The 22222-nt window shown below is 37.1% G+C and overlaps 1 protein-coding gene across 2 annotated transcripts; it reads left to right on the top strand.

The window, feature by feature from the left end:
- The first annotated feature begins 1528 nt into the window (after nucleotides 1-1528).
- LOC123953408 (protein NipSnap homolog 3A) lies at nucleotides 1529-22166 on the top strand. 2 transcript variants are annotated; one of them, XM_046023622.1, is made up of 6 exons: nucleotides 1529-1696; nucleotides 5400-5610; nucleotides 7377-7535; nucleotides 9491-9640; nucleotides 21147-21233; nucleotides 21328-22166. In XM_046023622.1, exons 1-6 carry the CDS (start codon nucleotides 1637-1639, stop codon nucleotides 21402-21404), a joined length of 744 nt encoding a protein of 247 aa, XP_045879578.1. In that variant the 5' UTR covers nucleotides 1529-1636; the 3' UTR covers nucleotides 21405-22166. The 2 variants fall into 2 exon arrangements, with proteins under 2 accessions (XP_045879578.1, XP_045879579.1); XM_046023623.1 differs by lacking the exon at nucleotides 9491-9640.
- The last annotated feature ends 56 nt before the right edge of the window (nucleotides 22167-22222 follow it).

Below are 22222 nucleotides of genomic sequence, written 5' to 3'. Positions count from 1 at the left end.
TTACAGTTAAGTCATAAATGCACTGGCCAGGACTCAGTCACATGACTACACCAAGATGCATAGTTTCTACTGCAAATTTTTTAAAAGGAGGACCAGAAGGAGAATGGAAAATGATAAACAGCTAACAGTCTCTGCTACCTCCCTCCAACACTTTGTATTCTTCAGATCTTACTTTGTTCTTCCTCAGAGTATTGATTAATCTCTGACATATTTTTCTCTTCATTTGTTTCCCCTAACCTTTAAGTTCTAAGAGGATAAGAACGCTATCTTTTGTTCAATTCTGTACCCCAGTCACTGCAAATGTGCTTGAAACATAAAAGAAATTTAACAAATATGGGTTGAATGACTGAATGAGTTAATTCCAGAGGGAGTAAGAAAATAAATTTAAACATTAAAGATTCAGTCTGGATACAGATACTTTTGTTTTGTCTATATTAGTTAGAAATAGATGCCCATCATCCAGAAAAACTGACTCACCCCCTCTGGAATTATAATTTTCCAAATTCTACTCCCTGCTGAATACATCACCAAAAAGTCTTCACACAAGGCACAACTAATTCCCTAGTCCTAACAATGTAAGTAATATGGCATTAATGTTTGCAATAATGTAACTATTAACAAGAATGTTAACAGTAACATAATGTAGATAATGCAAATTAATGAAATCAATTAACTATTTTTAATGTAAGCATTAGATGCTGGAAGGAAAATTAATTTGATAGAGTGGTACATAAGAGGCTTAAATCGTCTAGCATAAAGGTCAACAGATATTGACTATCACTGAAAAAATCAAGAAATAGCAGAATACGCCTATTATTTAAAAATATACTAACAGGCATTAGAAGAAACAGCTTGAAATGCTGAAGATGTTATTTTGGTCACCGATAATCAGAGACAAGGACTACTGACTGACTAGATCAGAAGTCAGCTGTTTTGCTTTTAAAGTTTACGGAATTATCTAGTTTTTAACAGTGTATGTTTAACTCTGACTTTTTCATGTCTGCTTCAGCACCCTCATTCTTCTGAGCTCCTGAGAAATACAGTGTAAATTATTGGAAGCCTTATGGAGTCATGCTGGGATGACGATTAGGGAAAGAGGATGCACTTCATGAGGAAAAGTGAAGTCTCCCTGGTCTTTACGTAAATCACCCCGACTAAAGATGAACCACGGCAAAGACCTCCAGGATTTCAAATACACAGCCTTACGCGTGCACGCATCACACGCCCTCCTCAAAGGACAAACACTCGCAGTCTGCACACGAACTTTTAAGAACTGTTGCGCAGCTGCGTGTGGAGACGAGGTGATGGGCTTAGAAAGGTGGAACAGAAACGGTGTCCGCCCTTAGACAATCCTAACATCCCCTCTGACGCTGGGGTAAGCGAGTCTGAGGAAACAAGCCAAGGACCAAAGGGCACGTGCCTTCCGAACGCTCCCGGCGCTGGGCCACGGAGCACTCGAGCCTTCCGGGCGGTGCCCGCGCCTACGGCACCAGAGGCGGAGCTGAATCCGCCGAGTCCCGCCCCCGCCTGCGCCCGTAGTCTAGTCGCTGCTCTTTTCCAAGCGGGTAAGTCCTAACAGGAAGAATCTAAGAAAGAGTACCCGCTGGCTGTCCTTCCCAGCGCCCGAAGCCCCGCCATGCTCGTCCTCCGAAGCGGCCTGAAGAGGGCTCTGGCTGCGCGGACGCTCGCGCCTCAGGTACCCGCCACCCAGATGAGCCCAAGCCGTCCCCTGGGGGAGGGGAGCGGGAGTTAGCGGGGAGCTCGCGGCCTCGCGCATGCGCTGCCCAATTTTGCTCGCCGAGACTCGAGAGAGCCGCGCATGCGGTCTTCGGTTCGTCGGTGCAGATTGCGGGCGTGGAACCGCCGCGGAAGTTCTAGTGGCTGCCCCAGATCCCGCAGGTGGGGCATCTCAGGACGCGCGGGGGGAAGCGGCACGTAGTTCGGGGATGGTCCGCTGGCCAGTGTCGCCTCCAGGCCAATTCGCCAGCAACCGTGAACAGGGTTTTTCTGGCCTAGGTGCCAGGCAGCCCTGAGTACACCCCTGAAGCTCACGCTCCGGCGTTTGCCATGTTGGGGCCAGTGCCTGGTGCTTTGCTTGCTGGTCGAAACTTCCCTATTGATATTGTCGTTTGTCGTTTGACAAGCCACCGCCCCCTCTAGACAGAAGGTAGAAGAGAACTAGGCCAACCGTACCACGGGCAAAAGAACCCACCCCCGCAGTTTAAACGAAATGCACATAACTTCCGAGCGTTTTGCGGAGAACCTTGAAAAGGAGGGCCAAGGTGTCAGTAGTGGAACATCCTGCCTACTGCCTCTTGCGGGTGGTGTCCAAGCCAGGCGGGGCCAGGAACCTCGTAGCAAACGTGATGATAACAACCTCACTTAACCTTAGATGAGAAACGTACGTAATAGATTTTTGTGATTCAGCCTTAACTGTCGGGACTTGGCCTATTCTGCGCATCTGCAGAGTTTTGTTTTGTTTTTTTTTTGTTTGTTTGTTTTCCCTCTGACACTAAGGCTTGTACTTTTCTCGAAGGGTACAAGTCGAAGGGGATGAACCTATTCTAGAGACAGACGTTTTGCTGAAGACTGAGGAACCAACGATGGCCTGTTCACCCAAGATTAGCAATCCAGTCTTTAATGTTTCCTGATTCTCACTCTACTGGGGCAGGGCTGAGAGTTATTCCGGAAAACTTTATTCTGAACTTTGACTTTATTAAATGTCAGCCACTGGTTCTCATAAGTGAATTGGAAGTCAGTGCTGTGGAAAATAAGCCTTTCTTTGGAGATTAGGGGGTCTGAAACACTCATGTTTCCTTCTCTAGCATACGGGTCCTATATTGTGGCCGCACAGTTCTAGTGCCCCTCAACAAAGATCGCCTCACCCCTTCCTACACACATACACATCTCATTGCTTCATTGCTGTTAACCTCTTCCTGAGCTTTCCTATTGTACTCTTCTGCAGAAGATAATAAAAAATGTGCACCTGTGGTCACTTATTTTGTTCTCCAAATACAAGGTCCATAAAAAAAAAAAATTAAAAGCCGTTGTTTCAGGTATCCCATTGGCCTATTTTTGATACATTTATATTTTATTTATAATATTTTTAAGCTGTAAATATTAAGCAGTTTTCATTTGCATAGCATTTTGTTATTAGATTAGTAAAACGGCACAAAAAAGAATGTCTGCCAAACTTAGCGGCAGCTGCCATTGTTTTTGATGGCAAATGTTGATCAGACAATAAGAATATAATTCATCAGACATGAATGGGATGAACTCAAAATAGCTTATTATAATTCAGCCTTATACACAAGTAAAATACCATTGTGCTTTGTAAAATATATATATAAATAGATAGATCACATATATACATATATATCAGAGCAAGAAGCCTACTGCTTTTGATTGTTGTACCAGGTAGTCAGCGTATGCCCAAAATTCATCCATAGCTTTACAGGTAATGAAAACTATTATAACAGATTATGCTGGTGTAATCAGCTTTAGGAAATGTGCACATGCTAACCAAACTTATGTAAGATGGATTCGTGAATCAGAATACCATATGAGTGTGTCTTTGTTTATATACATATATCTGTGTGTATATACACACATATAAACATACAAAGAGGATAATTTCTGGCAAAGCATTTCCACTGAAAGTTCAGTTCACTCAGAGAACCAAATCAGAAATTTACATAGTGAATACAGGACTATTAGAAAAGGAACTAATGGTTCTTAAAAAGTATTCCTATTAACATAGTATAACTGGGTGGGTTAAATGCCTGTCTTTAGACTGCATCTATAATTAAAAACATGACTCGGGAGTACCTGGGTGGCTCAGGAGGGTGAAGTGTTCAACTCTTGGTTTCAACTCAGGTCAGGTGTGATCTCAGGGTCCTGAGACCCAGCCCCACCTCCAGCTTCCTCCCTTAGCAGAGTCTGCTTATCCCTCTCCCTCTACTCCTCCCCACCCCCACGCCTACCCACATCCCCCACCCCTGGCTCATGTGCACTCTGTCTGTCTCAAATAAATGGATAAATAAAATCTCTTTAAAAATTTAAAAAAAAGGGGCGCCTGGGTGGCTCAGTGGATTAAGCCGCTGCCTTCAGCTCAGGTCATGATCTCAGGGTCCTGAGATCGAGCCCCGCGTCGGGCTCTCTGCTCCACAGGGAGCCTGCTTCCTCCTCTCTCTCTGCCTGCCTCTCTGCCTACTTGTGATCTCTCTCTGTCAAATAAAAAAAAAAAAAAAAAAAATTAAAAAAAAAAATGAATCAGACAGTTGTGACTCATCGATTTTTTTGCCTTTACTAGATTTACGCATTCTGTATTACAATGCAATTGGGTAGGCCACAGTTTACTTTTACATTAGTTAAATTCCTACTAAATTCCTATCCTATTTTTTTTAAGATTTTATTTATTTATTTGACAGACAGAGATGACAAGTAGGCAGAGAGAGGGGAGGAAGCAGGCTCCCTGCTGAGCAGATAGCCTGATGCAGGGCTGGATCCCAGGACCCTGGGATCATGACCTGAGCCAAAGGCAGAGGCTTTAACCCACTGAGCCACCTAGGCGCCCCCTATTTTTTTTTTTTTTAAGAGAGAGAGAGCACAGTGGGAGAGGCAGAGGGAGAGGGAGAACCAGAACCTTAAGCAGGCTCCAGGCTCACCTCAAAGCTGGAGGCAGGGATCTCAGAACCCTTAAATCATGATTTCAGTGGCAATCAAGAATTTGGCACTCAACCAGCTGAGCCACCCAGGTGCCCCTCTATCCTATTTTTTGACCAGTGGTCTACTTTATTAGATTTAGGAAATACTTTGACTTGACCAGCAATTTCCATTGTAGAAAGAAAGGGAGGGAGGAAGGAAGGAAAAGAAAGGAGAAAGGGAAAGGAAAGAGGAAAGGAAGGAGAAAGGAAAGCAAAGGAAAAGGAAAAACATTTTCTGCTAGTAAACACATTTCCATTGTGCCAGCCAAAATACTATATATTTATAAAACTGTTTTAAATGCTTAACTCTTAACATAAACATATACTATTGACTAAAGATGGAATATTGACTAAATAAGGGATAATTAAACTATTTGCAAAACTTATTATGACCCTAATTGTAATTTTTGGGTAAAGAAATTGCTCCAGTGGCTTCTTAGAAGAAACTGCTTATGAAAAAGCAACTAGAGGTAGACCACCAACAAGCACATAGTAGCTATATATTTGGAATACTTAAAAGTAGTTTTCTTTACTGATAGCTCTCTAAACAAATTATCTATGGAGAAAGGACCACAGAAATACAGATTGTGAGTCTACTGAGTGTCCCTTGTTTCCAGACTCAGATTTGGTTGTGGCATAGTATTAATAACTGTACCTTCCCAAAATATTTAAATTTGCCTTATCTTTCTTCAGGTGTGCTCATCCTTTGCTACAGGCCCCAGACAATATGATGGAACAGTCTATGAATTTCGTACCTATTATCTTAAGCCCTCAAAGATGAATGAGTTCCTGGAAAATACTAAGAAAAACATTCATCTTCGGACAGCTCACTCTGAATTGGTTGGATACTGGAGTGTAGAATTTGGAGGCAGAATGAATAAAGTGTTTCATATTTGGAAGTATGGTATGAGTCATCAGCTTAAGTATTCAGTACAGATTTTCATTCTGTTAGATGTTACCCACGACTTAGCTACTTAGTTCTTGAATCTATATTGCTATAAATACATACAGGTGAAGTAAAACTTTTAAATAGCAATACCAAAAAGTAAATTCAGTGATTGTGCCTCCCAGTGGTATACCTATAGTAACCCATTGCTGGAACCTTTCATTACCATATGAGAATGTGAAAGTAAGAAAATGGCATCTCAGATTTCAAGTCATAAAATTACAAACCACACTTTAATTCTTAGGAAAAATTAAGAATAGATTATTGTAAAGATGGTTTATGAAAAATTTAAAGCAGTGATTTCAAGAACCCAGGTGGGTTAAGATCATAAAAGGAAAGTGGAATTTTTTTTAATTGAAGTTATAGCTGGATATCAGTGTTTTAACAAATCATTCAAATGTCCGCGGGCTCTAGCGAAATAGAATAGGAGATGATAGTAAACTTGGAAGCCCTCAACCTTCTGTAGGATATAATAAATCTGTTAGATTTTGGAACAGTTTTATTTCTATACACAGTTTTATTTCTATTCACTGTCATTTTACTAGTTTAGGGAAGTAAAAGAAAAGGAATTAGAGTTCTTCTCATATTGAAGCTGAACCCCTGGTTTAGTAGAGGAAGGAGTATGGTTGATGGAATCCCCAGAATGTTTGTTACTCCATTGTCTAATCTTTCTGAAGTCCATAGTAGTACATCATAATATCCAAAAAACTTTTGATAATTTCATTTAGTATTTGGTCATCAGTGTCCAAAGTTAATAGTCATAAAATACTTTGAACGTGAAAAGTGCTCATTCTATACTTAGTATGCCCATGGTTTAGAGGTTTTTCCCCAATTGTAGTAAAACAAACCCCATTAAAACACAATTTATGCTTTAATGCACCACCAGTTGAATTGTATCCCAGTTAAAAACAAAAAACAAAAAATCTGCTAGTGCAATCCTGATAAAACTTACTTAAGCTCTAAGATAGATATTATTCTTTATCCTCAGCATGAACCATAGAAACTATTTTACCATAAGTTTTATGAAGCCCTAATAGTTAAATGTAGTACTGGGCCCATATGTTAGCAAAAATACATACTTGCTTGGGAAACAAAAAGAAGAGAAATAGTACTAAGTAAAAAGAGGGGATGACAGAGAATCAGCCCTATTCCTTTGGAAACTGTTAGATCAAAGCAGTAGCTGTCAAAGTGCATCTTAATTTCATTTACCTTAAATGTAATTCAAGGTATATCTTGACCTGATCACCCATCACCGAAAAATACTCTAAACTGCTGCTATAATTTAAATGCCTCAATTAATAAGACTAGTATGTATACTGAGTTCTAACGAGGTGCCCAACACTGTTGTAAGCTCTTGTGTACTAATTCATTTAATCTAAACAGTCCTAGAGGGAGATACTATATCATTATCCCCATTTTACAGAGTAAGAAATAGGCACAGAAAGATTTCATAACTTAACCTAAGTCACACAACTGCCTACTAAGTGGTAGAGCCTATAGAGCCCACGGTATGACATTATCATTACTTGTTTACATTTCTACTGCCCTTTCAGGCCATGAGAAACTTGGGGACAGATGTCACATCTGTATGTTATCTCCAGTGATACAATACAGTATCCTTCTGTGCCCTTGATGAACACTGGTGAATTGAATGAAACCCAGAAAAAGTACAGGTGATTTTAAATTAATAATTTTTGGTTTTTTTACGCCTTCTTTTCCGATAGATAATTTTGCTCATCGGACTCAAGTTCGGAAAGCATTGGCCAAAGATAAGGAATGGCAAGAACAATACCTCATTCCCAATTTGGCTCTTATTGATAAACAAGAGAGTGAGATTACTTATCTGGTGCCGTGGTGCAAACTAGAAAAGCCTCCAAAAGAAGGTAAGTCCTACCCTCCTACTCACTTTGAATTCTGACAGAGAAAACATTTAAGCTATAAAAACTCAAGTTCTACTAGGAAAGAAGTTAGTCTTTGTTTAACATAGGAACATATATGTTGCTTGTTCAGATAAAAATAAATTGGTGCTCTTAGCTTACCTTTTTTAAAAAATGACCATTAAATAATGAAGTGTTTTTCCACATTGGTATCTTATTCTTAAAGCTTAACTATATGATAGAAAAAGTTGACATGGTCAGTAAAGGTTGAGAAGTTGGGCCTTGGGAGCAGAGAACACATCTGTGGGTAGGTGAGGAACAGTATGTGATACTCTGTCATAATTTTAAAATAATATAAACTTTTAAATATAAAAGTATTTTTCCATAAATGACAACTAATCTTAAATCTTAAGTATATATTTGGTTATTAAATTGACTAGGGGAATGAATTAATTGGAACTACCAAGCTGTATTACTCTAGTCTAACTCTCGTGTCTTCCTCTTTCTTATTTCTCAGTTTGAAAGTAATTCCTAAAGATTTGTCTTCTTGATGATTTCACTTCTTGCTGACTTAAAGAAATTATTACCTCAATCCAGTTTTAAACAAAGGTCAGATTAGCAAAAGAATTAACTAATTTAAGTGTTGTTTTATTTCCCCCATTATTCCCAACTTTGTAGTGCATTTTAGATTATAAGAGATTTGAAAAATCTTATTTGGAAATTTATCCTCATAGCTCCCCCTCAGCTTTCAGCACTAACTAAATGAATTAGTTGCCTTCTCAAAAAGTATCAAATCTTTGTTCTTTTCCTCTGTGTTATTCATGATTCTTCAGTAACTTTTGTTTTTCTTGTATTTTCTAAATCTACTTGTCCACTGGTTTCCTTCTCTTCACCTGGTCTATACTTCCATCCAGAAGGTAAAATGCTTTTCAAGTATTTACCTGGATATTTAGAAATAATAGAACTCATCTCCTTTAGAGTTATTTTTTTCCTCAGAACTCAGAGACAGGGGTGCCTGGGTGGCTCAGTGGGTTAAAGCCTCTGTCTTCAGCTCAGGTCATGATCCCAGAGTCCTGGGATCGAGCCCTTCAGGGTCCTGGGATGGAGCCCCACATCAGGTTCTCTGCTCAGCAGGGAACCTGCTTCCCCTCCCTCCTCTCTCTGCCTGCCTCTCTGCATGCTTATGATCTCTGTCTGTCAAAGAAATAAATAAAATCTTAAAAAAAAAAAAAAACCTCAGAGAGTCACTTCACATACATTACTTGCTTGTTGTTCCTGTTGGAAATGGAATCTTACAGAGAAAATTATATAGAAAGTAAGTTAGTAGAAACTGGTAAGAAGAATGGAACTATAAGAGACTAGAAATACTTCCTTATTCATTTCTTTTATAAAACTATAGACTCAGGCAACTAAAAAATACTACTACATTATAAATTCTCACTAACTTTTGACAAATTTTATAGATTAAAAGTAACTTAGATAGGGGCGCCTGGGTGGATTAAGCTGCTGCCTTCGGCTCAGGTCATGATCTCAGGGTCCTGGGATCGAGCCCCACGTCGGGCTCCCTGCTCTGTAGGGAGCCTGCTTCCTCCTCTCTCTCTGCCTGCCTCTCTGCCTACTTGTGATCTCTCTCTGTCAAATAAATAAAATAAAATCTTTAAAAAAAAATTACTTAAAAAAAAAAAAAAGTAACTTAGATAATACCCAAACTATAGATTCCAACCATTCTTGTTTGTTATGTATGGTAAGTTTAATGACTGACCCTTAAACTAGGACAAGGACTTTCTAAACATAAAAGCAAAGAAAAACAATACAGATTATTAGTAAATATGCCTATAGGTATGCAGGTATGATCCTCAAAATCTATAGATGTAGTTAGCCTTCCAGTGGAACCAAACTGAACATGATTAGAAATTGCTTGTATGTGTTCTACAAAATAATTATTTTTCTCCCTGTTCTAGGAATCTATGAACTAGCTACTTTTCAGATGAAACCTGGTGGGCCAGCTCTGTGGGGTGACCCATTTAAAAGGGCAGTTCATGCTCACATCAATCGAGGCTACACAAAACTAGTTGGAGTGTTCCATGCAGAATATGGAGTGCTCAACAGAGGTACAGTTGTCCATTTCTTCTTATGAAATTGCAAAATACATGAGTGATCCACATTAAGTTCCTTTGGTCAGTTTTTCTCTGTTCTCATTATGGAGTATATTTTGCTTTTTATTGCCCAAGTTTTAGTTTTGTAATTTTAAGGGTTGAGCAAACCTGTTTTACATCCTTTTTTTTTTTAAGATTTTATTTATTTATTTGACAGACAGAGATTATAAGTAGGAGGAAAGGCAGGCAGAGAGAGAGGAGGAAGCAGGCTCCCCATGGAGCAGAGAGCCCAATGTTGGACTTGATCCCAGGATCCTGGGATCATGACCTGAGCCGAAGGCAGAGGCTTTAAACCACTGAGCCACCCAGGCACCGTTTTACATCTTATTTAGAATGTTTTTCACCTTATAAAGTTTTTTTCTAAATACTGTTCTTTTCCCTGATATATCAAAATGATAAAATTTTAAATACTGGAAGGAACCTGAGTCACCTATTTCTTTTATCACTTTATTTTCCTCTGAATATACTTTTAATGATTTTTTTTTCCTTTTTCCCCCAGTTTTATTGAGATACAATTGACAAATAAGTTTAGGGTATGCAACATAATGATTTAATATATCTTGTGAAGTGATCACCACAATAAGTTAACATCCATCACCTCACAGTTACAAATTGTTTCTCTTTATGATGAGAACATTTAAGATCAACTCTTTCAGCTTTCACATATACAGTATAGAATTCGGCGACTAGGTGGCTCAGTTGGTTAAGTGACTGCCTTCGGCTCAGGTCGTGATCCTGGAGTCCTGGGATCGAGTCCCACATCAGGCTCCCTGCTCGGCAGGGAGTCTGCTTCTCCCACTGAGCTCTCTCCTCTCATGCTCTCTCTTCTCTCATTCTCTCTCTCTCTTCCAAATAAATAAATAAAATCTTCAAAAAATACATATATATACACACAATATAGAATTGTTAACTGTAGTCATCATGTTGTATATTACATCTCTAAAACTTATTTATCTTGTAACTAGAAGGTTGTGCTTCTTGTAATTTTTTTTAAAGAACTGGGCGCCTGGGTGGCTCAGTGGGTTAATCCTCTACCTTCAGCTCAGGTCATGATCCCAGAGTCCTGGGATAGAGGCCCACATTGGGCTCTCTGCTCAGCGGGGATCCTGCTTCCCCGTCTCTCTCTGCCTGTCTCTATGCCTACTTATGAGCTCTCTCTGTCAAATAAATAAATAAAATCTTTTTTAAAAATTTATTTATTTTTAGAGAGAGAGCACACGTGCACATGAGAGAGAGCAGTGGGTGGGGGGTGCAGAGGGAGAGAGGGTCTTAAGCAGACTCCATACTGAGTGTGGCACCCAATGAAGGGCTCAAGCTCAAGACCCTGATATCATGACCTGAGCCGAAACTGAGAGTCAGACACTTAACTGCACCACTCAGATGCTCCTGTGATTTTTTTTTATAAATAGCATTACTTGGGGTAGAAAGATTGTTTATGGGTGAAAAAGCAACATGTAGTTATTATAAATATTGAAAACATGGACAAGCCCAAAGAAAAAAAATTATCCATATCCCCTACTTAGGTATATATTATTTATATATATATGATACAAGCATATGGTTTACTAATTTAATATCTATTTGAGATATTTTTTATTCTTTTATTTTATATATATATATATATATTTTTTTTTAAGATTTTATTTATTTGACAGAGTGCGAGAGATCACAAGTAGGCAGAGAGGCAGGCAGAGAGGGAAAGCAGGCTCCCTGTTGACCAGAGAGCTAAATGCAGGGCTCGATCCCAGGACCCTGAGATCATGACCTGAGCCAAAGGCAGAGGCTTAACCCACTGAGCCACCCAGATGCCCCTGAGATACTTAATTTTTTTTAACTTGAAAGGTATTCCAATCAGAATTTCAGAGAGTTTGCTTGTGACAAACTCTGAAAAATGTTTGTAAAGTTTACCTGAAAGGAAAAATGAATAAGCATAGCTGATAAATATTTGAAAGACTTATAATATCCGGTTGCCTCTTCATCTTCTCCACTTTATGTCCAACAGGCATCTCAAAATCTAACATATCCAAAACTGAACCTAATCATTGCTCAAAAAGTCAACTTCTAATACATATGTTATAGATGTATACTCAAGTTGGAAAATATATAAAGAGGAGAAAAAAATATTAGATGCCTGTCTCATACCATATGCTGAAATAAAATAAAACCATATGCATTATGGATTTCAATTAAAAAATTGAATTCAGGGGCGCCTGGATGGCTCAGTGGGTTAGGCCTCTGCCTTCAGCTTGGGTCATGATCTCAGGGTCCTGGGATCGAGCCCCACATCGGGCTCTCTGCTCGGCAGGGAGCCTGCTTCCTCCTCTCTCTCTCTCTCTGCCTGCCTCTCTGCCTACTTGTGATCTCTCTCTGTCAAATAAATAAATTCTAAAAAAAATTTTAAAAAAATTGAATTCATAAAATTACTAAAACAAAATACCAGTGAATTTATTTAATAATGTGTATGGAAACAGTATTTCTAAACAAAAAAAGCATATGAAGAAACTATGAAGGGAAAAAAGAATAATTTTATTATAAAAGAATGATTTTATGGGGCACCTGGGTGGCTCAGTGGGTTAAAGCCTCTGCCTTTGGCTCAGGTCATGATCCCAGGGTCCTGGGATCGAGCCCCACATCGGGCTCTCTGCTTGGCAGGGAGCCTGCTTCTCCCTCTCTCTCTCTGCCTGCCCCTCTGCCTACTTGTGATCTCTATCTGTCAAATAAATAAATAAAATCTTTAAAAAAAAAAAAGAATGATTTTATTATATAAAGCTCAAACTTTGTGCCTCCCAAAATACCTTAAATAAAATCAAAAAGGAAAAAATAAATACATACATACATACATACTTCTACAAAGGTAGACACAGATGACTACTAAAAATATATTAAAGAAGATTCAGATTAAAACAATAATGAGATGTCAATTTTTACCTAATAAGGATATATTATATAGATACAGTATTAGGTTAGAGAAAAACGAGTTAAACTTGTAGGGTTCATATCTGCTTCCTCTTCCCTCAGAAAAATTGGCAATATAAATAAAAAGGCTTATCTGTTTGTATTTGACATTTTTTAATTTTTCATTTTTTTTTAATTTCAGTGTAAGTAACAAACAGTGTTATATTGGTTTTAGGTGTACAATATAGTGTTTCAGTAATTCTGTACATTACTCAGTACTCATCATGATAAGTGTACTCTTAATTCCCTTTACCTGATTCACCCACTCTTCTACCCACCTCCCCTCTGGCAACAACAGTTCTCTATCCTTAAGAGTCAGGGCTTTTTTGGTCTCTTTTTTTCTGTTTGTTTTCTTAAATTACATTATAAGTGAAATCATAATGGTATTTCTTTCCCAGATTGACTTATTTCATTTAGCATTATATCCATTAGCATTATATCCATCCCTGTGTTGCCGATGGCAAGATTTCATTCTTTTTATGGTCCACTAATATTCCATTAGATAGGTGGATGGATGGATGGTTAGATAGATAGATAGATAGATATCACAACTTCTTTATCCATTCATCTATCAGTGGAACAAGGGTTGCTTCCATATCTTGACTACTGTAATTAATGCTGCAGTAAACACCTGGGTGCATGGATCTTTTCAAATTCATGTTTTCATATTATATGTGTAACTATCCAGTAGTGGAATTACTGGATCCTATGTTAATTCTATTTTTAATTTTTTGTGGAACCCCCATACTGTTTTCCACAGTGGCTGCACCAGCGTGCATTCCGACCAACAGCACATGAGGGTTCCTTTTTTCTCCACATCCTTGCCAACACTTGCTGTTTCTTGTGTTTTTATTTTCGTCATTCTAACAGATTTGAGGTGATACCTCATTGTGGTTTAGATTTGTTTTGATGATGATGAGGGATATTGAGCATCTTTTAATGTGTCTGTTGGCCTTCTGTATGCCTTGTTTGAAGAAATGTCTACTCATGTCTTCTGCCCATTTTTTAATTGGATTATTTGTTTTTTGGGTGTTAAGTTATATAGGTTCTTTATATATTTTGGGTATTAACTCCCTATCAGATATATCATTTACAAATACCTTCTCTCATTTAGTAAGTTGTCTTTTAGTATTGATGATGGTTTCTTCTGCTATACAGAAGCTTTTTTTTTTTTAACTTTTAAAAGAATTTTATTTGAGCATGAGAGAGAGAGAGTGCACATAAACCAGGGGGGAGGCAGGAGAGGGAGAGGGAGCCTGACATGGGTCTTCATCTCAGGACTCTAGGATCATGACTTGAGCCAAAGGCAGACACTTAACCAACAGAGCCACTCAGGCACCCCAGAAGCTTTTTATTTTGATGTAGCCCCAGTAGTTTATTTCTGCTGTTTCCCTTGCCTTAGGAGTCATATCAAGAAAGATGTTGCTATGGCTAATGTCAGAGAAATTACTGCCTATGTTCTCTTCTAGGAGTTAAGGTTTTAGGTCTCAACATTTAGGTCTTTAATCCACTTTTTTAAAGATTTTATTTATTTAAGACAGAGAGAGTGAGAGCAAGCAAGCAAGAGAGAGAGAATGAGCAGGAGGCAGAGGCAGAAACAGGTTCCCCAGAGTAGTGAACCCTATGTTTGGCTTGATCCCAGGACCCTGGGATCACATGAGCCAAAGGTAACCACTTAACTGGCTGAGCCACCCAGATGCCTCTGGTCTTTAATCCATTTTGAGTTTATTTTTGTGTATAGTGAAAGAAAGTGGTCCAGTTTCATTCTTTTGCATGTAGCTGGCCAGTTTTCCCAGCAACATTAATTGAAGAGACTTTTTCTTTTGCTTCCTTTGTTGAAAATTAATTGACCATATAGTTATCAGTTTATTTCCGGGCTCTCTATTCTGTTCCATTGATCTATGGATCTATGCATCTATTTTTGTGCTGGTTCCTACTACAGATTTGTAGTGTATCTTGAAATTTGGGGTTACGATGCCTCCAGTTTTGTTGTTCTTTTTCAAGATTACTTTGGCTATTCGGGGTCTTTTATGCTTCCATATAAATTTTAGGATAATTTATTCTAGTTCTGTGAAAAATGCTGTTGGTATTTTGATGGGGTTGCATTAAATCTGTAGACTGCTTCGGGCAATATGGACATTTTAACAATATTGGTTCTCCCAATCCATAAGCATGGAACATCTTTCCATTTGTTTATGTCATCATCAACTTCTTCCATCAGTGTTTCATAGTTTTAGAATACAGGTCTTTCACCTCCTTGGTTAAGTTTATTCCTAGGTATTTATTTTTGATGCAGTTGTAAATGGGATTGTTTTCTTAATTTCTCTTTCTGCTACTTCATTATTTGTATATAGAAGTGCAACAGATTTCTGTATGTTGCTTTTGTATACTACAGCTTTACTGAATTCATTTACCAGTTCTAGTAATATTTGGTGGAGTCTTTAGGGTTTTCTATATATAGTATCATGCCATCTGCAAATAGTGAGTTTTGCTTCTTCTTTACCAATTTAGATACCTTTAATTTATTTCTGTTGTCTACTGTGGCTAGGACTTCCAATACTATGTTGAATAAAATTGTTGAGAGTAGACATTCTTACCTTGTTCTTGAATGCAGAGGAAAGGCTCTGTTTTTCATCATTGAGTATGATGTTAGCATAGGGTTTTTCACATACGGCATTTATTATATTGAGATATGTTCCCTCTAAACCCACTTTGTTGAGGGTTTTTTATCATGAGTGAATGTTATACTTTGTCAAATGCTTTTTCTACATCTACTGAAATGATCATATGGTTTTTATCCTCTTACTGATGTGATGTATCATGTTGATTGCTTTGCAAATATTGAACTACCCTTGCATCTCGGGAATAAATCCCACTTGATTATGGTGAATGATTTTTTTAATGTATTGTTGGATTCAGTTTGCTCATATTTTGTTGTAGATTTTTGCATCTAAGTTCATCAGAGATACTGGCCTGTAGGTCTCTTTTTTGTAATGTCTTCATCTGGTTTTGTTATCAGGGTAATGCTGGCTTCATATAATGAATTTGGAAGCTTCCCTTCCTCTTCTATGGTTTTGAATATTGTTTTTAGAAGAATAGGCATTAACTCCTCTTTAAATGTTTGGTAGAATTCACCTGTGAAGCCATCTGGTTCTGGACTTTTGGGGAGTTTTTTTATCAGTTTTTGAATTACATCACTTAACACAGTCTATTTAAATTTTCTGTTTCTTCCTGATTCACTTAGAGGAAGTTTTATATTCCTAGGAATTTATCCATTTCTTCTAGGTTGTCCAATTTGTTGGAATATAATTTTTCATAATATTCTCTAATTCTTTGTATTTCTGTGATGCTGCTTGTTATTTCTTCTCTTTCATTCCTGGTTTTATTTAATCCTTGCTCTCTATTTCTGAACAGTCTGAGTAAAGGTTTATCAATTTTGTTGACCTTTTCGAAGAACTAGTCCTGGTTCATTGATATGTTCTATTTTTTTGTTTATTTCTGTTTCTTTGTTCTTTTATTTCCTTCTGCTGGTTTTGGTTTTGTTTGTTCCTCTTCTTCTAGCTCCTTTCAGGGTAAGGTTCAGGTGTTTGATATTTTTCTTGCTTCTTGAGGTAGATCTGTATTACTAAAAACTTCACTCCTGGAACAGCTTTTGCTCCATCCCAAAGATTTTGGACCCTTGTGTTTTCATTTTCATTCGTCTCCAGTATTTTTTGATTTCCACTTTGATTTTGTGGTGACCCATTCATTGTTGATGAGCATGTTATGTAACCTCAATGTATTTGTGGTCTTTCCAGAATTCTTCCTTGTGATTTCTAGTTTCATAGCATTGTAGTTGGGAAAGATGTATGGTATAACGTCAATCTTTTTTAATTTGTTGAGACTTGTTTTGTGGTCTAACATGTGATTGTGGAGAATGTTTCGTGTGCACTTAAAAGAATGTGTATTCTGTTTTAGGATGGGGATATTCTAAATATACCTTTAGATTCATCTGATTTAATGTGTCATTCAAAGCCACTGTTTCCTTGTTGATTTTCTGTTTGGATGATCTATCCATTGATGTAAGTGGGGTATAAAAGTCCTCTATTATTTTTGTATTACTATTGATTACTTCCCTTATGTTTGTTAATAGCTGCTTCATGCATTTGGATACTCCCATGTTAGGTACCTATTTACAATTGTTAACATACTCTTTTCCGATTGTTCCCTTTGTGAGTATGTAGTGTCCTTCTTTATGTGTCATTACACTGTTTGTTTCCAATTCTATTTGTTGCTATCCCAGTTTTCTTTTTATTTGCATGATAAATGTTTTCCCATCCCTTCACTTTCAGTGGGCTTGTGCTTGTGTCTTTAGGTCTGAACTGAGTCTCTTGTAGGCAGCATATAGATGTCTTGCTTTTTTATCTATTATCCATTCAGTCACCTAGATTAGAGCATCTAGTTCATTTACATTCGAAGTAATCATTGATAGGTATGTACTTATTGCCATTTTGTTAATTTGTTCTGTTTTTGTTGGTTTTTTTTTAATTTATTCTCTATTCCTTCTCCTCTCTTCACTTGTGGTTAGGCGGCTTTCTTTAGTGATATACTTGGATTCCTTTCTCTGTATTTTTTTTTAATTTTTTTTTAAATTTTTATTTATTTATTTGACAGAGAGAGATCACAAGTAGACAGAGAAGCAGGCTCCCTGCCGAGCAGAGAGCCCGATGCGGGACCCGATCCCAGGACCCTGAGATCATGACCCAAGCCGAAGGCAGCAGCCTAACCCACTGAGCCATCCAGGCGCCCCCTCTCTGTATTTTTTGTGTATCCCAGTTTTTGACTTGTGGTCACCATTAGGTTTAAATATAGCAGTCTATATTAGGTTGATGGTCACTTAAGTTTGAACCCATTTTAAAGCACTAAATCTTTACTCCCCTGCCCTCTATGTTTTAGGTCTATGGTGTCATACTTTACATCTCTTTGTGAATCCCTTGACTTGATTTTTATAGATATACTTGATTTTACTGCTTTGTCTTTAACCTCCATACTGGTTTTATAAGTGATTAATCTATTACTTTTATTAAGTTTATACATACCTCTGAAATTTTTTTCCTCTCCTCCTTTTCTTACTTCTTACAGTCTTCCCTTTCCATTCAAAGAATCCCCTTTAACATTTCTGGTAAGGCTGGTTTACTGACAGTGAAGTCTTCTAACTTTGATTCATCTGAGAAACTCTTTATCTCTCCTTCTATTCTCAATGATAGTCTTACTGCATAGAGTTTTCTCAGTTGCAGGTTTTTCCCTTTCAGCACTTTGAATATATCATGCCATTTGCTTCTCATCTGCAGTTTCTGCTGGAAAATCAGTTGATACAATCTTATGGAATTTCCCTTACATGTAACTGTTTTCTTTGCTGCTTTTGAATTTTTCTCTTTTTCAGTACTTTTTGCCATTTTAATTAGTGTTTTGGTGTGGACCTCCTTGGGATGATTTTGTTGGACATTCTCTGTGCCTCCTGAATCTGAATTTGTTTCCTTCTCCAGTTTTCAGCTATTATTTCTTCAAATAAATTTGCTGGCTCTTTTGTCTCTTTTCTCTGGGATCCCTATAATGTGAGTGTTATCACACTTGACCATGTCACTGAGTTCCCTTAACCTGTTCTCATTTTTTTAATTCATCTTTTCGCTTTCTCCTATTCAGCTTGATTGTTTTCCACTATAGTCTTCCAGCTTATTGGTCCCTAATATTATTCCTCTAATACATTTTATATTCCCTTTAGTGTATTTTTAAATTTCACTTACAGAGGTCATCTCTCACTGGCTCTTCTTTATATTTTTTGTCTCTTTTTTGTGGGTCTCACTGAGATATTTTCTCAAGTCCAGTGAGTATATTTATGAGAGAATTTAAATTTTCTATCAGGTATGTAGCTTCTGTTTCATTTTATTCTCTGGCTGGATTTTGTCCTGTTGATTCATTTGGGACATAGTCTTCTGTGTCTCCATTTTGTCTAACTCTCTGTGTCTGTTTGTATGTGTTAAGCAAGTAATGGCCTTATGAAGAAAAGGTTATGTAGTGCTCTGCAGTGCAGTGTCCCCTGTTGACTTGGCCCTTCCAGAGTGTCTCCTATGTATGTTGTATCACTGTACTATTGTGGCTGAGCCACATTTGCCTTCAGTCCAGTTGCTGCAATGGTGCTTTTTGCCAATTGTGGGCAGGGTTTGGTTCCTGTGTTGTTAAGAGGCCAGGCTGAGGCTGCCTTGGGCAAAAAACCTTAATTTTTTGAATCATCTTTGCCAATATCAAGGAAATATGCATGGATATGTAGGTATCTTTAGTTATACAAGAAGGAAGTTTGAAATGACATAAAATATATAGCCATATTTAAATAATGAGATTAAAGGTTTTTTAACATTTCTAATTTACTATAATGGACACATATAACTTTTGCAAGGATTAAGTTATTAAAAATATGTGTGCACACACTGTAATCTTGGGGCGCCTGTGTGGCTCAGTCAGTTAGGTGTTCAACTTGTGATTTTGGCTCAAGGTATGATCTCATGGGTCGTGAGATTAAACCCTGAATTGGCCTCCACACTTAGCAGGGAGTCTGCTTTAGATTCTCTCTATCCTTCACCTTCTGCCCTTCCCCCATTCATGCATGTGTGTTCTAAAATAATCCTTAAAAAAAAAAGAAAGAAAATGTGTCTCCACACACACTTTTTAATCTTAATCCATTCTTAGTGTGTACTAGGAGAATGGTTCTATGCTGAACATCAGTATATGTTCAGTATACTGAAAATCAGTACATCATTTCTGGAGGACACTATATATTATATACACTGTATATTTATAAATGTCTATATATATAAGATATACTGTTTGGTTCTCTCAATTTAAATTTTAGGAGTTTATATTAAGAAAATATTCATATCTAGACTGCCTGGGTTTGAATCCCAGCTTCACCACTTAGAACTTTGTGACCCTGGGTAAGTTACTTAACCTCACTGTGCCTTAGTTTCCTCATCCATAAAATGATACTAATAACCAACCACCTAAAATTATTATGAAGACTAAATGAGTTAATACATGCAAAATGCTTAAAACCAGGTCTGGCACATAATCAACACCCACAAAATATTACTAGTAGTCGTCATCAGCTTTGTAATTATTACCGATACATGTGTAGATGCTGCTGTAATGTTTATGTCAGTATTGTTTACAGTAAAGAAACATTTTTATGTAATTTGAATATAATCCAGAAAAAATACGTATCATCTACATCATGTATTTATATAACCATAAACTTTTATGTTTGTGTTTAAATATTCATAAAAGTACATGTATATACACATAAATATGGAAAGAGATACAGAAAACACAAAAGCAGTTTTTTTCCTAGGTGATATAGAAATGACTCCTCTTATGCACATTTTCCTAGACAGCTAACATATCTTACATTGTAATAATTAAAAATTTGTAAAATGTTATGCACAAAAACATTTATTCCATATTTCAAAAAAATAATAAAATATTAATCTAATTGGTCAGGGGTTTGGATAAGAAGTTCTTATATCTATAGGGAAGAACTCACATAGCCATTAAAAATTAAGGTTACTGCCATGGGAGGGGCGCCTGGGTGGCTCAGTGGGTTAAGCCTCTGCCTTCGGCTCAGGTCATGATCCCAGGGTCCTGGGATCAAGCCCCACATCTGGCTCTCTGCTAGGCAGAGAGCCAGCTTCCCCTTCTCTCTCTCTGCCTGCTACTCTGCCTACTTGTGATCTCTCTCTCTCTCTGTTAAATAAATAAATGAAATCTTAAAAAAAAAAAAAAGTAGGTTGGGCCCTAAGACCAGCAATAGCACGTGTCAAACTGCCAGGTAATGGTATAGTTGTCAGTGTCATGGTATAGTTGAGAAAGTGAGAGCAGACTACGGCAAGGGTCAGATCAAGCAGGACATATTAGTACATGTTAGGATTTTCCTCTAAAAAAAAAAAAAGGTTACTGCTATGGGAAATATGCATTGTTGAATCTGTTGGTAAGTGTAATATATAGTACGACCCTAATTTGATTTTACTCATTTGTTTAAAGGAAATGTGCTAAATGTCAATAGAAGTTCTCTCGAGGTGGTTAAAATTACGCTACTTTTAATTTGCTTCTTCATATCATCAAAATTTTCATTAGTAAACACAATTTTTATAATCTTCCTTTTTGAAATAAACTAAAATGTATTAGAAAGTCATGAAGCCTCATTCTAGACTTAATTGTGTGTTTAGTGTTATTTACTTTACCTTTCCAGCCTTCTGTTTCATCTATAAAACCAGTTTGATTAATTAATTTATAAATTCCTCTCCCAAATCTCTGACCCCCTCTGAAATCTTACTACTAACATACTTAATGTTACGTTTCTGTTATTCACTATTTTGATTTAAAGAACAAGACTTAATATTTCTGATTAATTTTTCTGTATTTCTTACGTGTAGTAACACCATAGTCTTTAGAAACCCTTTTTGGTTTATTTCTGCAGTTCACGTTCTTTGGTGGAATGAGAGTGCAGACAGTCGTGCAGCTGGGCGACATCAGTCTCATGAGGATCCCAGGGTTGTGGCAGCTGGTAAGCTATTTCCCTAGGCATGAATTATTCATACAACAAATTTGATTCAGTTTTTAACTTTACATGCCTTCTTATGGAATGTTTTTTTTTCCAGTTCGGGAAAGTGTTAACTTCCTTGAGTCTCAGGAGAATATGCTTCTGATTCCTATGTCATTTTCACCACTGAAATAGTTTTCCATTGAAATACAAAGCATTTCACTAACTGTTAGAAGATGTGCCTGCTATGGTGCTTAAATTTTCCCAAGAGAGTCTCATTTTTATTTGAAGGAGGTGGTAAGTTAATTTGCTATGTCCTTTGCATTTTTAAAAGCTGCCTCTGCCCATTGTCACTACCATGAGGAAATAGTTCTCTTCATTTTCCCTTTGGCATTTTAGTATCTGTCATACATTAAAAATTCTTGTCATTCCTACAAGATCTTGATTTTTCATTTGTTTCAGAGTATCTCTTGTACTCTGTCTTGACAACCCTCTGCTTTTATAGCATTTCCTTATGTTGAAGTGACTATGTCACATTTCCATGCCTATAATAATATTTTTTAATTATTTATATACATTGGCAACTTTCTCATGTCTATTTTTCTGAAATTTAAAAGTTTTTGTCCAGTAAAATTTATTTTGTAATACTGAGTGGGATTCATAAAAATATTAAACATGTTTATTATGGAAAAGTACAGTATCATCTGTATCATCTCTATTAATTCTGGTTTTTACATTAATAATTACTTATGTGGAAAACAATGTTATTAGATCCTCATATTAAAAACTGTTGAAGACTCGTTGGTTTATATGCTGAAATATCTTCATTTACAATTTATTTTACTATTACTTCACTTTGGATTACTATTTAACAAAGATACCTGGAACAATCTATCTGTGATAATGAGATATTTATGGTTATGAAAATATTTGCCCTAATAAAAGCCTTCAAATACATTCTGAGTCTTTTTATTGTGTTTTATATTTGTATCCTCTTACCTGGAACTATTGTG

The sequence above is a fragment of the Meles meles genome, chromosome 11 (genome assembly GCF_922984935.1).
Source record: "Meles meles chromosome 11, mMelMel3.1 paternal haplotype, whole genome shotgun sequence".
In the NCBI taxonomy this organism is placed as follows: Eukaryota; Metazoa; Chordata; class Mammalia; order Carnivora; family Mustelidae; genus Meles; species Meles meles.
The sequence above is the reverse complement of the archived record's forward strand: the minus strand, read 5'-3'. Positions and strand labels throughout refer to the sequence as shown.